Here is a 14,034-nt window from a genome sequence, read left to right as displayed (position 1 = left end):
CAACGGTGATGGACATGCCGAGCTACATGCAAAATCGCGCTTACAGTTTCACCGACGTCATTAGGCTTGCCTTACCTAAGTAGGTGCTAAGGGAGCGTTCGCTGCAGGACTAATTTTGGCCGACGATAACCAGGACTTGGTTGCGCTCGTACTGGGCAACAAATTGGCGTTCCTTATCTCAAGGACCTGAACCTCTCGACCGAGGTCGACAATCATAAGGCAACCGAGTCCTGTACAGGTCGATGGAGGCTACTGTGAAGAAACTCACAAAATCCGCTTAAAACTGCAAATGATCGTGCCTAGTTGCAGTAGCAGTGTTGGGGCGCGGCAACTACGACCCACCTACGCCTATATTACTCAACTCAGTCTGACAACACCTTTACACCTCTTACGCACCTCTTACACCAATACCTATTACGACAAAAGCGGGAATTCTAGGACCCGCTTCTGGGAACTGCCAAACCCGTATGCTTGCAATAGCAGTGATAGGGTCGGCACAGAAGAATCGGCTTCGCTTCCTCGGCGTTCGCGTTGGACATTTCTTGACCTTGCTCATGTCCTTTTGTACAAGCCCCTGGAGGCAATTTGCTTGCGTCTACGTGTTCGCGCCTCGGACTGCAGCACAAGCGGACGGCATGGGAAAGCTTCGGGTCCGACGCCTGTAAATGAGCAGTCCTGATAGCCTGGCATACCACAGTCGACAATCGTAATTGGATGTCCTTGTGCTTCTGGGAGGGTAGAACCAAGACGGGTTTTGCAAACATGGCAGACCATATGCGAACTGCATCGTGGCGCAAGCCCCATGCATCTAGCCATTCCACGCAGCAGTTGTGAGGGGACGCTCGCCACGTGCAGAGTGGCATCGTCGGACCAGGAAATCCGCAAAGAAGGGCATCTGTCGCAGATGCCCTTTAGCTGGGTGTACTGGCAAAGCTGTGGCAACAGCGACATCCCGACGCTGCTATTTAGCACGTACTCTGAGAATAGGCGCGTCTCATGGCTTCCAAGCAGTGAAATGTTTGAGGTGGTTGCGATAGAATCCCAGCTCCCCAACGATCACCACTAAATTCAGCCTTACAGTATCTGACCCGCTTGCCAGCCTTGCGCCTGCGTCAAATTCTGGCGAGACTTTCCAATCTGCATTGTCCATCATCTCCAGTCGCCCAACTTGCGCTTCTCGACCCTCACTCCGACACGCGACTAGCTGGCTGAATCCCATCGGGGCTAGCCAACCCTCGAATTCAGGTCCAATGTTCCCTACGCAGTTTGACGCATAGACCGAGTCCGGTTGCGCGCCTCGCACATTCATCCGGTCCGTTTCACTTCAGACTCATCTGAACAAGTCGAAATACCCACGATGCCCTCCTTTCAAGAAACAACACGTCACGATGCGTCGCCGTCGTTCTCCAAGAATGCCGTCTTGGAAAGAACCCAGTCCCAGTGGCTGTTCACATCGCAAGAACTCCTGCTGTCCCCCAGCATTCTCGACGGGATGCCTGTGGCACAAGAGCTGGCCAATAGACAGAAGGGGGTCAATTTCATCACACAGGTGGGCATTATGTTGAAGCTACCTCAACTGACCCTGGCCACGGCGTCGGTTTATCTGCATCGCTTCTTCATGCGTCACGCCATGGTGCAGAACAACAAACCAGGCCTCCACCACTATTCCGTCGCCGCAACGGCCATCTTCCTGGCTACCAAGGTGGAGGAGAATTACCGCAAGATGAAAGAGCTGGTCGTTGCATGCTGTCGGGTCGCGCAGAAGTCACCCAACCTGGTGATTGACGACCAGAGCAAGGAATACTGGAAATGGCGGGACACCATCTTGCACAACGAAGACCTTCTGCTCGAGGCCCTGTGTTTCGATCTGCAGCTCGAACAGCCATACCGCCTCCTTCTCGATTTCCTCCGTTACTACGATGTTCAAGCAAACAAGCAGTTGCGAAATACGTCCTGGGCATTCTTGAACGATTCTCTTGTCACTACCATGTGCCTACAACTGACGCCTTCCACAATTGCCGGGAGCGCGTTGTACATGGGAGTCAAATTTGCAGGCATCGCGCTGTCTGATGACGAGCGAGGAAGACCGTGGTGGGAGCAACTGGGCCTTGACATTCACGAGATCCAGCGAGGTTGTAACTTGATGGCCGAGGTCTACGAAAATCCAGCATTACCACGTCAAGGCCAGAAAGATGCATACACCAAAGACGACGATCTCGCCATGTTCGACAGAACACGGCACCCGGCCACTCCCCAGCCTGACCAGTCGCCCACCATGAGCGCGAGGAGCGGCAGTCAAGGGGTCAAGCGTGACAGAGATGCAGCTGACGACCAACAATCGGGGGAATGGGGTGCAAGCGTGCCTTCTGAGCGACCGGGCCGCGACTATCCCTCGGCCCGTTCACCCAAAAGAATGCGACGACATTCGACAGAGGACAACCCCAGCCTCTCACAACGATCTTCACAACGAGTGCCCCCACAACCGGCGGACGGCCGGCCCCCGGACGACTCTGCAGTTTCGGGCGACGACGTGCAGAAGAGGATCGACGAGATCATTAACGCGTCGTCTGGCCGCGTACCGCAACCCAGCCTAGTTCGGCGACCTTCTGCACAACCTTCGCAACCTTCATACCAAAGTAGCTCCTCGAGGCGACATTCTTCGGGGGCCTCGAATTGGAACAATCTCCCTTCAACGTATAGCAACGGTCACCCAGACAAAGGTCAACCTCCTAGTCGTCCCGAAAGTCGAGACAACGGGGTGTACAGTCAGAGTGAGAGCAATGAGCACGCGAGAGCAGTCCGTCGTGTCCCTCTTGGGCCTCCCGCCAACGAAGGTCCAAGTCAATCGACGGGACGAGTGGAACCGACTCCGAATGTCATCAACGATATTGATGATGCAGAAAAGGTCGATTACGGTAGCGAAGAGGGCGAGTTGTAGAAAAAGATATCAAAAGCGGCGGGGTCCAGCCTTCGTCTGCTTTCATCTTCACCCAACAGGTCAGCCTATGGGACAACAGCACGCGCAAGGATTAGAATTCTCGAAAGGCGCATACGCCATCCGAGACTACGTTGACTCGGGAGGCAGCTTTCAAGGTGGGTGAAGACGGGCCCACGGCATTAACGGCAGTGCGGGGAGATGCGCGTAAAAATTCATGGGGTAAAGCGGCGATTCCTCGGTTCGGCAATGACGTTTCGGCTTCGACTGGATTTCTAATACTAAACGATATTGCGTGCTCATTGCGCCGCATATAAGGACTGCGACTGCGACCTGAACTGAACTCCTGGTACCATCCATAATCCGCTCGCACAGATTCAGCATCGCCGCGTTCGCTACCATGTCTGCCACCACGACTCAGACCTCCGTCTCGACCACCCTCTCGGCTTCGCAAGACTCGTCGTATGTTCCTCGAGGCCCGGTGAAGACCAAGTTGAACTTCTTCAAAGACCCTGAAGATGGCTCGAAACCACACAACTACGTCGAGAAGCCGCCTGAAGGTCAGCCGCAACGGAACTTCGGCGAGAACGTAGTCGAGGTCCAGATGCACGATATCCGCGACCGAGAAAACGAGTTCTGGCTTGACAAAGACGCCTTTCAAGCCATCAAGGGCATTCCTTCAGAGGAGACGGAGTTCGTCGACGACGAGCACATCAAGAAGGTTTATTATCCTGAAGTGGAGAAACTGCTGCTGGACCAAGTGCCTGGTGCTCATAAAGTCACCATATTTGACCACACCATTCGACGGTCCAACCCAGACGCTCCCCGTGCCCCGGTCACAAGGGTACACGTTGATCAGACGGCGCGATCGACGGAGTGGCGCGTCAAGCTTCATAACCCAGAAGAGGCAGACGAGCTTTTGAAGGGCAGATATCGGATCATCAACGTGTGGCGACCCATCAACGGCACCGTCCAAGCACATCCTTTGGGTTTTGCCTCAGCCGACACCGTTGACGACCACGACTTGGTGCCCGTCGAGCACCGATATCCTCACCGAACGGGCGAAACTGCTGCTGTGCGGTACAACCCGAAGCAAACCTTCCATTACTGGTCCGGCATGGACAATGACGAGAGGTTGTTCTTGAAGTGTTACGACAGCAAGGACGGTGTTGGCCAGCGCGTGCCGCATACTGCTTTCGTTGATCCCAGGACTCCGGAAGGGGCCAAGGGCCGTGAGAGCATTGAGGTCCGAGCTTTGGTCTACGGTTAAAGGATTTATCTGCGGGCATGACAAAGCAAAGCATCTTGTATTTAAACGTTGTATACCACGAAACATGATTGAAATGAAACTTGAGACTTAAAAGACTTGAAGCTGTTGTACGAGAAGCGGTCAGACGTGCATCCCTACCTTGACAAGTGCTGCTCGTGACCCTGGCTTTGCTGGTCCCTGAATCGTGACTCTCGGCTTCCTCTATGTCTTACAGTCCTACACAATACCCTGTGTCCGACGACCACTAGTGATATTGATGCAGAGTCCCCTCCGTGGCTGACAAGGTACACCTCGTGCGACAATACATCCATGCTCGTTCGCAATCACCCCCCACGTTGAACTCTCCACGACCAACCAATGATGGTCTGATCTCGGTCAAAAGTCCGGGGTCCTGTCAATGGCTAACTAAATATGTAGTTACTTCTACCCCGGCACTCCGTACTCGCGTTTCTTACAGTAGCAGGCACGCCACGCACGCCGCCCAGCCCTGCGCCAATCCGAATCCGAGCAGCCTGTCTGTCCGCTGGCCACTGAACGTTTGATGTTCCCCCGTGTCAATCTCTAGATCCCCCAGCGTGAACTCTGATGTTTCGTGAAACAGAGAAATCATGCTGCCTGCCCACGACATACATACCCTGCGTGCCTGCCTCAGATGGCTTCTTCTTTCCGGTCTGATACGGAGCCTTCCTCTCCCAGCAAACGCACTATTACGAACGAGTAATTACGAGCTACTAACCAAGGAACAGTACCAGCACCGGGTACCTGGTCATAGAACCAGATCCCATACAATCCCTATTCAGTATCGAGAAGTCTTCGCGAGTTCAGGGGACAAGGGTCATGGTGCTCGACGGGCCCATTCCCTATCGAGGAAGCATCGCGAAGGCGACCGCGCGAGTATAAGCGTGGACCATGTAGATCCGTTCGATAGCTTTGACGACTTTTGACTTCGACGTATCGTTGGCTCGGAAATGGGTCGTGCCTGGCCTTGGCGGCTCTGCTCCGCCATGCTACGAGGTATGCTGTGCGCTGCTCTACGTACCGTGTATGGGGTCCCGCCTGGGTACGGGGAATGCATCCCACTTGCATGCGCTCAAGCAATCCACTGATCGCCTCGCCTCGCCTCGCCTCGCATGAGGTTTCGGCAAGGCACACGCGCGATCCAGAGAGTACACAGCCCAGCCTCGCGACTGGGCTGTTGGCCGGGGCGGAAAACGCACTCTCCTTCCCATTCTCACTCACACTCCCCGTTCGACGACAACCCGAATACGAACACATGTGCGTGACGGGCCCTGTCTCTCTAATTCCCCCTTCAGGTAAGATCTCAGAATACGATACCCGGGTTTCCCAGTTAGGTTATGTTCTGGATACGACGAATTCGGAACCACTTAACGAGACGCGACCTTCAGCAAACATGCAAGATTACTGGGGTGCGATGATCGGGACAGGACACGACAGGACAGCCAACAGTACTGTCGAAGGAAGAGGTCGTACCAGCACCACGCAAGCAGCGACCTCTTGGATATCACTAGCGCTTGGGATTGTATACGACCCTTGTGGATCTGCCTCCGCGGGATGCGCAAGCAAGGTAAGGTATATATATCAGGGGATTTGGGTCCCTTTGTGTCTTGGTGGAGGGACTTCTTCTTCAGTGTTCGTCCCCTTTTGATATCCAAACCCTATCATACCATATACGGAGTACGTTATTCCATTTCAGTTGAAGCGAAGTGCGCGGTTCGTTGGCTCTACGAGGTTAGGGCACTATAGCAGCGTCGACAACAGCACCACCACCACGCCACCACCCGCACCGGCGGCAGCACCACCACCACCATCCTTAGCAGCACCACCACCACGACCATCAGCACCTCATCCCCACCACAATCATACTCCACCATGTCCAACTCGACATCCCCCTCCAATGATCCCTCCAACTCCAACGACGACCTGAACCTCTACTTCTACTCCCCCTCCACGGCCGCAGCTATTATATTCTCCGTTCTCTACGCCACCTTGGCCCTGTGGCACGGGTTCATCAACTTCATCCGCACACGCCACGTGTCCCAAAAACACAAATACACCATCCCCCTCTTCGTGGCCTGCGTCATTTCCACAGCAGGCTGGGCCGTCCGCATCGCCAGCATCCACAATGTGTCTTCGATCCCCCTGTACGCCGTCAGCGCAAGCTACATCGTCATTTCGCCGATCTTTGTCTGCGCGACGCTCTACCTTCTGCTCACGCGGTTGATCCGGTCGACCCTTGCTGGACAACTGCAGATCTTCCTCGGCATCTCGCCCCGCTGGATTGGTCGCGTCTTTATTACGTCGGACGTCTTCTCGTTTTTGACGCAGTGTTCTGGGTCTGGGATAGCGAGTTCGGGGAATTGGGAAGGCGACCTCAAAACGGTGGGCACGAACGTCTTGCTGGTGGGCCTGTCTCTGCAGCTCGCGACGTTTAGTGTCTTCCTTTGCGTGCTGTGGATGTTTGGCCAGAGGGCCAGGAGTACACAGGCCGGTATGGATCCGTATGTCAGCAAGGTGGTGTTGGGGGTATGGGTGGCTGGGTTTTTCGTGCAGGTTAGTCTCCTCTCTCTCGTCCCTTGCATGCCTCCCGCTCTTGGTTCGCATGGTATGGCTGCTAACGCGTCGCGCAGGTTCGCTCCGTGTACCGGGTCGTCGAGTTCGCCATGGGCGTCGACGGATATCTGTTCAAGCATGAGTGGTGTTTGTATGTTTTTGAGGCAGCACCCATGTTCATCGCGTTGAGCGTCTTGGCCTGGTATCACCCTGTGAAATGGATGCAGCAGAAGTCGAGTGCCGAGTTTGCCATGCGAGATGCTCACGCGCACACCAGCCGGCCGAGCAAGATCACTGGGATGAACAAGGGAGGCGCAGTGGCGTAATGGACGACAGAAGGACTTGGGGAACGAAAGAGACGGACTTGGATGGTGCGGCTCGTCGCGACTGGCCGGGTGAGGATTCGACGCGGAATGCAATGTCATATGCCTTTGACAACAGAGACGAAAGAAGGGCGTTGAGGCGCTTCCCGAAATCACGACCAACAAGAATATGCCACTGCGGAACATGTAGCGAAGCTGGTCAATGGCGTGAGCTGGAAGCAACGCTGAAATGTGGTGAAATGCGAATATGAGGATTTCTTATCGAGACATAGATTATCGCAAACACTCCCGCACTAGGCAGTGTGGTCAATTGATGGCTGTCGTTGAGACTTCCCTTGCGATTCGAAGCTGCCTTCATCAAATCAAGAGCAAATGCGTCCAGGAGTCAAGAATCACCAGACAACAGTCAAGATTTGCCATAAAACGCTGGAACATCGCTACATTTGCGTCGCGCCACTCAACTGGTCTGCGATTGAAAACGAAGAGGACAGTCCTACTCCTGTCAAGAAGCTGCAACCGCTATTCCGGACTCGGCGTCCGTGCCCTGGGATGTTGGTCTGAGGCAATGTCTTCGCAGTTATCGTCGTCCACTAGGGCATGCTTTGTCGACCCGCCCGATGTAGTTTCTTGCGACGGAAAGTCATAAGCCTACAGAAGTAGTTTCTCGAAATCCACGAAGCTCTGGTACAAATTGGAGATATCGCAAAATGTTGGGACATTGCGCCGTATTTCGTCGGCCATCGGTGAGTCGCAATCTTATGTTGTGATAAGATCTTGTCAAGTCAAGGGTAACAGTATGAAGCCGCTTCTGTTCGATCGTCGATCTGCTCATTGGCTCCATCAACCTTCGTCAGTCTCATATAGGCTCTAACTCTAGCATAGTCGTCTCAGGAGTGATGTCCTGTGCTGCCAAGTGAAGCTGTAGCACTGGTGGCAGATGAAGTACTTCGCCATTGATCTCGGCAATGACTGTGGCGATAACAGTTCTAGGCCACTCAAGATGGTTTGACCATTCCGAATCCCCGAGCCTTTCAAAGATCCCTTGTGCCCACTCGACTGAACCTTGCAAGACACGAACTCGACTTACGTCCGCGCGGTGAGGCCATTCAAGAGCCGCCAGTGGGACCATGAGTAACTGAAGGCCCACGAAGTATGCAAGGAGGAGTTGCGCGACGAGGTTGTTCGGGTCAAGGAAAGTCTTGAACGCATCGTGGCACAGTTCGTACCAAACATCATACACACCGGTAAATTGGAGGTAGCCCGAGGCTGGCGACGCCTGGAGGGAGATAATCACGTCGACCAGCGCGGCATGGAAATCAATCTCCGTAGTGCCACTCAGGAAGGGTCGAATATTCTCCAGACCATCATACGCATCCTCAAGGAGACGAGGATCGACCCGCGGCAAGTTCTGCAATCGTGGCGCCATATACTTGAAGTGCCAACCTGGTTGCAGGTTGAACGCTGTCGGGGCCTGTTCTTGTTTGATCTTTTCGGTAGTCAAGGCGCAGCCTCGTACCATTGTGATGAAGTCGGCGAGACCATCGCCCATGTATGACGCTTGAAAGGTAAGCGCATAACAAGAAGCGAGCATGGCATCCGATTCACCAAACGTGCGTGCGGTCTGGCTAAGTGCTTGGTTGAGTCCTGCGATGGCATGGCCGCGGTGTACCAGAGACTCTCGTCGATAGTCCACACCCGTGAGGCGGCTGAGGTGCGATGCTCCCAGCGAGAGCAAGGCGTGCATGAGATATTCGTGCTGCTCGGCGAACTGGGGAATGTCGTGGACCCAAACATGGTCGTTGTCTACTGGCAAATGTGGGTACGCGATCGTGAGGAAGTGGTGGAAGAATCTCATGTCCAGGATCGAGAAGCTCGCAGCTGGAAAGGACGGTGAACTATTGGGACTGCGCTTCATTAACGGCAGGTTGCTCGATTTCCGTGGTGCTGGCTCGGTCGGGTAAACGCAAGTGAGTCCTTTCATCAAACAACTTCCACATGCCGGCTTTGTTTCGTTACATTTGATCTTCCTCTGCTTACATGAGAAGCAGCCGCCGCGGCTCTTTTTATGCGATCGTCGCGTTAGATTTGGCGCAAGTGTCCGAGTTTTGTGTTTTCTGTCGCGTTGCGCGCCATTGCTTCCTGGAGTCGTCGGGTCGGATGAGAAGTCCCATGGAGAAATTGAGGTGGGGTCTGGAGAGGCAGTGTCGCTTGTATTGCTCTGGTCCAAGGTCATCTTGGTGTACAGGATTACATTGAGTGCACAAATTCAGGACTGCTGAAGGGCCAGCACATTTGGATGTTGTAAGTACTGTGTATGCGTCGGGAACCCACCGAGCGTCAATTAGTTAGTGCCGTTGACAGGGGTTGCAGACCCGTCGGCATGAGCGGTGCCACGGGACTGGGAGGATGGAGTCGGCGATGCTCGGCCAAGCGCAAGGCATACTCGGGCAATCTTGGGGTTTGCGGGCATCTCCCTGGTCCCTGGTCGCGCTGGCTGCTACGGCCGTGGGGAGCCCTGGTGTGCAGAAACGCGGTAAGCATGTTGCAAGTCACCGAATACTTGAACCTGCAGGTCGTACTTGTGCAGTAAATCGGCATGCAACGAAACGTTTCAGCCTGGAGTCAGAGCCGTCCAAGAACTGGTGAACACGAGAAATGTGACGCAGAGGCGTTGGCCAGCTCCAATGGGAAAATTTGACGAGGATACCTGGTGTACAAGAGTACGCCCTTCCCATCTTGTCAAAAAAATAACATCCAGTAAAAGTTGTCAGTGGTCTGGGGTAGAGAACCCGTCGAGACGTCTTCAACAACACTACACGTTATGAGGGGAAAAGCAAGCATGGATACCACATACAGTAGCCAATCCACTGGCGTGTGGTGGGTGATACTGAGTAACAGCAGAGGTCAAAAAGCTTTGTCCGTTTTGGATTGGCGATGGAGCCAGAACCCGAGCGAGAAGCCCTAGGGCTACTACCAAAAATAGCGGGCGTCTTGTTTGCTCTATCGCACTGGCAGCCCCCCTACCGAAAACAGCTTAAAGGCATCGACAATCTTCCGTCGACTGGGATAGAAGCCAGGCAGAAGCGGAAGGCACCAGGGAAGGTCCACCTGTGCCACGAGTATTTCCAGGGAGCTGGATAACCCCTTTTCTCGTGGATGACTCTTCCGGAATATGATCGACGCGCGACCAAACGTCGAGTCGGTATTGTGGAAGTTTGTGTGGTTGTTGGTCACGAGGCACTCCAAAGCGAGGGATGAGTGAGGCATAAATGACGGTTCGGACGAAAAATCACGCCGTGTCTGTCCGTATCTCAGCTGGCGCTCCAGGCCATCCACGAGTATTGCCGTCCTACTACACAGACTACTACAGTACTCAGAGTAGATTATGGGGTTTTTTGCCAGGAACTGCTGGATATCGCTGAGGTCGGGGCCAGCGGGGCACAGGCGGCGATCATGCAAAAAAGCGCTGTGGTGTCGGTATCCTGCAGACTTCAATCAGAGGGAAAGCCTATGACCACCGATGAGCTAATATATTGTTTTCTTATACAACTAGGTGACAATTGAGAGGACGGTGACAAAATTCTGAACTCAGCACGGAGTATGAAGCCCAGGAAGAACCTTGAGCAGAGCAAGAGAATGTGCAACCGACATCGTCTATGACGTTGTCATTTCAAGCCCACCCGCGTTCACGACCTGCGCTGTCGCAAAGCTGCCATCTTATCCCTCTCTTCGTAGATGATTGTCCTGTATAGACTGTTTATACTTCTGTCTTCGCTGGCTTGCTTCGTTTCTTTACCGGAGGTGCCCTTCAGTATCGGGCGCATTAGACTCAAGGCGGCTATCACTCGTTTGAATCATGGATATATCACCAAGAGCCCTCCTTAAACTCCTCGTCCCGCGTCTACCATTGTTGCTCACGACCGCCATTTTGAACACAATCTCTTTATCGCCGAACTCGTCAAAACAGGACTTACAAACCGAGCTTACTGTGGTTATCATACGGTCTATTATCAGTGTGAGAAAGACAATGAGTTATCTGCAACATATCTCCATGAAAGATCCTGGGATCAAAGGTCCTATATCGGTTGCGAAAGTGACAATACCACCTCCCACAGACGAGGACGGCCCAAGAGTTGCTATCGTTAGGGCCATTCAGGAGCTGGGAGACGGTAGCGAAACATACACCCTGCCGGATATTGTGAACGTGGAAGCCGAGTGGACTGGCTATCGAAAAGGCGTCGCAAAGAATGAGCCTAGGCCCGACCTCCCTGAAGCGGACCAGTACCGGGTATTGATGGCAGGCGTGTCAAATGAGACCACGATTCTGTACTTTCACGGCGGAGCCTATTTTTTGATGGATCCTTGTTCGCATAGACAGTCTGTCGCCCATCTTGCAAGATTGACTGGAGGAAGAGGCTACTCTGTGAGGTATCGCCTCGCTCCTCAGAACCCCTTTCCTGCTCAACTGCTGGACGCGTTAATAGCGTATCTGTCTCTCCTATCTCCGCCTGGCGGTTCCTTTCATGAACCTGTACCTGCCAAATCTATTGTCTTTGCAGGAGATTCTGCGGGCGCAAATCTCGCCGTGACCCTACTGCAATTGCTGTTGACGCTGCGACGGATCGGCCTACGGAATATCAAGTTCCATGGCGTCGATGTTCCTATTGAGCTTCCTGCTGGCGTGGCGCTCAACTCGTGTTGGGCAGACATCTCGCGCTCGATGCCCTCAATCCACAAGAATGCTCAATTCGACTACCTGGATCCGCCTACTGCTGAAGGGATATCCAAGGCGGATCCGCTCCCAGATGATCTGTGGCCGGCGAGGCCTCCTCGAGCCGAGATTTTCTGCAACGCTTCAATGCTGGCACATCCACTCGTCTCCCCACTGGCCGCACTCTCGGAGTTGTGGGAAGGGATGCCACCTGCTTGGCTGTGCTTGGGCAATGAAGGGCTAGAGGATGAGATCACTATCCTTGCTCGCAGGATGCATCAGGGAGGTGGAGTGGTCCACTTCGTTGGCTACGAAGGAATGCCGCATTGTTTTGCGATGATATTCCCTACCACCCCGAAAGGCAAAGATTGTTACCAGCGACAAGCAAAGTTCATCATGAATGTTGTTGTTGACGCGGGCCCAACCTCGAGTAAAGCGGTCTGGGTAAAGGCCTTCTCGAACCCGCCTGCCCCGAAGGAACTTGATTTCGAACATCTGAGCAAGCTCACCGATGACGAGGTTTTCAGCGCTATCGATAGAATGCGGAACCATGCAAGGAGACGGGAGGAAGACGCCTTGAAGAAGTGGAACGAACAACAATCTCGGGCGAAGCTATAGTGCCGCCGCGGTTATAGCCCTTCATTCAAGGCGCCAATGGCTCCCACTTCTCATAGCTTCGCTTTGCCCGGCGTGTTGGCCGTCGGCCTTGATCCTGTGTCCACCTCAGCAAACCAAGGATACAGCGGAGGCCCGTCCTGCTCGAGAGTAGCAGAAAATTTCGCCGGTCGCTTCTCAAGAAAACTCCGTACGCCTTCCTTGCAATCTGGGTTGGCAAACATGTGGTAAAGAACTGCGCTGTCAAGCAAGTGTGTTTCTTCAGCCGAAGGTTTGCCTCTCCACATCAGTTCACGGTTCATAAAGCCTGCTAGAACGCTTGTCTTTTCGGCAATCGTGGTTGCGAGCTCCAACGCCCTCTTCAACACTCCCGCCTGATCCTCGATAACCTCTTGGAACAAGCTTCCGAAATGCTTCGAGTCGCCCCTGTATGTATCTCCCGTTGTGAGGAGATATAGAGCATTACTGTGGCCGATAAGTCTCGGCAGAAAGAATGAGGAATTCGACTCCATGGTGATTCCGCGCCTAGCGAAGACAAAGCCGTATTTCGACGATGCGTGAGCAATCCGAATCGCTGCAGACAGACTCAAGGTCATCCCGAGCCCAACAGCGGAACCGTTGAAAGCGACAATGGTGGGTTTGCGACAGCGATAGATGCAGAGATTAAGACGGCCGCCACTGCCAATGTCAGCACACGCCGTCCGGGACTTATGTAGCTATACCTACGAATCCCGGTGGTCCACCAATCTCTCCCGATCACCTCCACCTGGAAAGCCAATATCGAGATCTGCGCCGGCACAGAAGAACTTGCCTGCGCCGGTGATCACAATACATTTAACCCTTTCGTCGAGGTCGAACATCGGGTACACCAACTCGAAGTCGCGCATCATCTGGACCGTGAAGGCATTCCCTTGCTTTGGGCGATTTAGCGTGACCAAGACCACCGGAGTGGCTTCCGCAGCACCTTCGGGGTAATGTGAGACCTTGATATCCTTGACCGGGAGGGCTTCATAGGAACTGGGAATCTGCACCGTTACTGGGTCTGGCAACATCTTGAATGCTTGAATGTGCGGTAAAGAGCTGCTGGGACTTGCGAAATAGAATATACAAAGAGCCGAAGAGATTGGGACGACCAGGAAGTTTCACACATATTTAAGAGCTCCTGGGGCACAAGGGCCCTATAGAGTCCTGGTTGCGTTGCGTATTTCGGCCTCATGGACCTCGGAATCACCTCGATATTGATTTGTGAACAAGTAGCCGAGAAGTCGTAGAAGCTCATTAACCTGACTCTTCAGCCATGTTTGGGGACAGCCCGTGGACTCCCTTGAGACGGGCCCTCGAAGAGCACAACTACAAGCAATTCAGCAGTCAAAGACAGCTTTATAAATCTTCCACGACTGAATCACGAATGCAGCGCAAGAAGCAGGCGGACAAGGCGTCAAGGTGAGGCGGAGTGGGTTGGGAGTTAATCCGGGGGCACATTGTTCCGGAAACGAATCTGTCTCTAGATGAATGATTTGCACACAACAGTCACTGCACCATCCGCCATGACCCAGATGTCACTAACTGCCCTTACCTTCCACAGCATGCAGAGGTGACTCAGTAGCTT

General features: G+C 53.7%; 6 protein-coding genes across 6 annotated transcripts; 4 read left to right on the top strand and 2 right to left on the bottom strand.

The window, feature by feature from the left end:
• Positions 1-1,357: 1,357 nt before the first annotated feature.
• A1O7_07202 (uncharacterized protein) lies at positions 1,358-2,938 on the top strand (the record flags this gene model as incomplete). Its single annotated transcript, XM_007761202.1, has 1 exon — positions 1,358-2,938. One exon carries the CDS (start codon positions 1,358-1,360, stop codon positions 2,936-2,938), a length of 1,581 nt encoding a protein of 526 aa, XP_007759392.1.
• Positions 2,939-3,335: 397 nt separating this feature from the next.
• A1O7_07201 (uncharacterized protein) lies at positions 3,336-4,205 on the top strand (the record flags this gene model as incomplete). Its single annotated transcript, XM_007761201.1, has 1 exon — positions 3,336-4,205. The coding sequence occupies one exon, from the start codon at positions 3,336-3,338 to the stop codon at positions 4,203-4,205; it is 870 nt and encodes a 289-aa protein (XP_007759391.1).
• Positions 4,206-6,095: 1,890 nt separating this feature from the next.
• On the top strand, positions 6,096-7,102 carry A1O7_07200 (uncharacterized protein; the record flags this gene model as incomplete). The annotated part of the gene is made up of 2 exons (XM_007761200.1): positions 6,096-6,776; positions 6,854-7,102. The coding sequence occupies 2 exons, from the start codon at positions 6,096-6,098 to the stop codon at positions 7,100-7,102; spliced, it is 930 nt and encodes a 309-aa protein (XP_007759390.1).
• Positions 7,103-7,955: 853 nt separating this feature from the next.
• On the bottom strand, positions 7,956-9,014 carry A1O7_07199 (uncharacterized protein; the record flags this gene model as incomplete). Its single annotated transcript, XM_007761199.1, has 1 exon — positions 7,956-9,014. One exon carries the CDS (start codon positions 9,012-9,014, stop codon positions 7,956-7,958), a length of 1,059 nt encoding a protein of 352 aa, XP_007759389.1.
• Positions 9,015-10,955: 1,941 nt separating this feature from the next.
• On the top strand, positions 10,956-12,428 carry A1O7_07198 (uncharacterized protein; the record flags this gene model as incomplete). Its single annotated transcript, XM_007761198.1, has 1 exon — positions 10,956-12,428. The coding sequence occupies one exon, from the start codon at positions 10,956-10,958 to the stop codon at positions 12,426-12,428; it is 1,473 nt and encodes a 490-aa protein (XP_007759388.1).
• A 50-nt stretch (positions 12,429-12,478) lies between these two features.
• On the bottom strand, positions 12,479-13,477 carry A1O7_07197 (enoyl-CoA hydratase; the record flags this gene model as incomplete). The annotated part of the gene is made up of 2 exons (XM_007761197.1): positions 12,479-13,103; positions 13,152-13,477. 2 exons carry the CDS (start codon positions 13,475-13,477, stop codon positions 12,479-12,481), a joined length of 951 nt encoding a protein of 316 aa, XP_007759387.1.
• Positions 13,478-14,034: the final 557 nt, after the last annotated feature.

This window comes from Cladophialophora yegresii, assembly GCF_000585515.1.
Source record: "Cladophialophora yegresii CBS 114405 chromosome Unknown aczIN-supercont1.5, whole genome shotgun sequence".
Lineage (NCBI taxonomy): Eukaryota > Fungi > Ascomycota > Eurotiomycetes > Chaetothyriales > Herpotrichiellaceae > Cladophialophora > Cladophialophora yegresii.
Note: the sequence above shows the minus strand (reverse complement) of the source record. Positions and strands in the feature narration are given on the sequence as shown.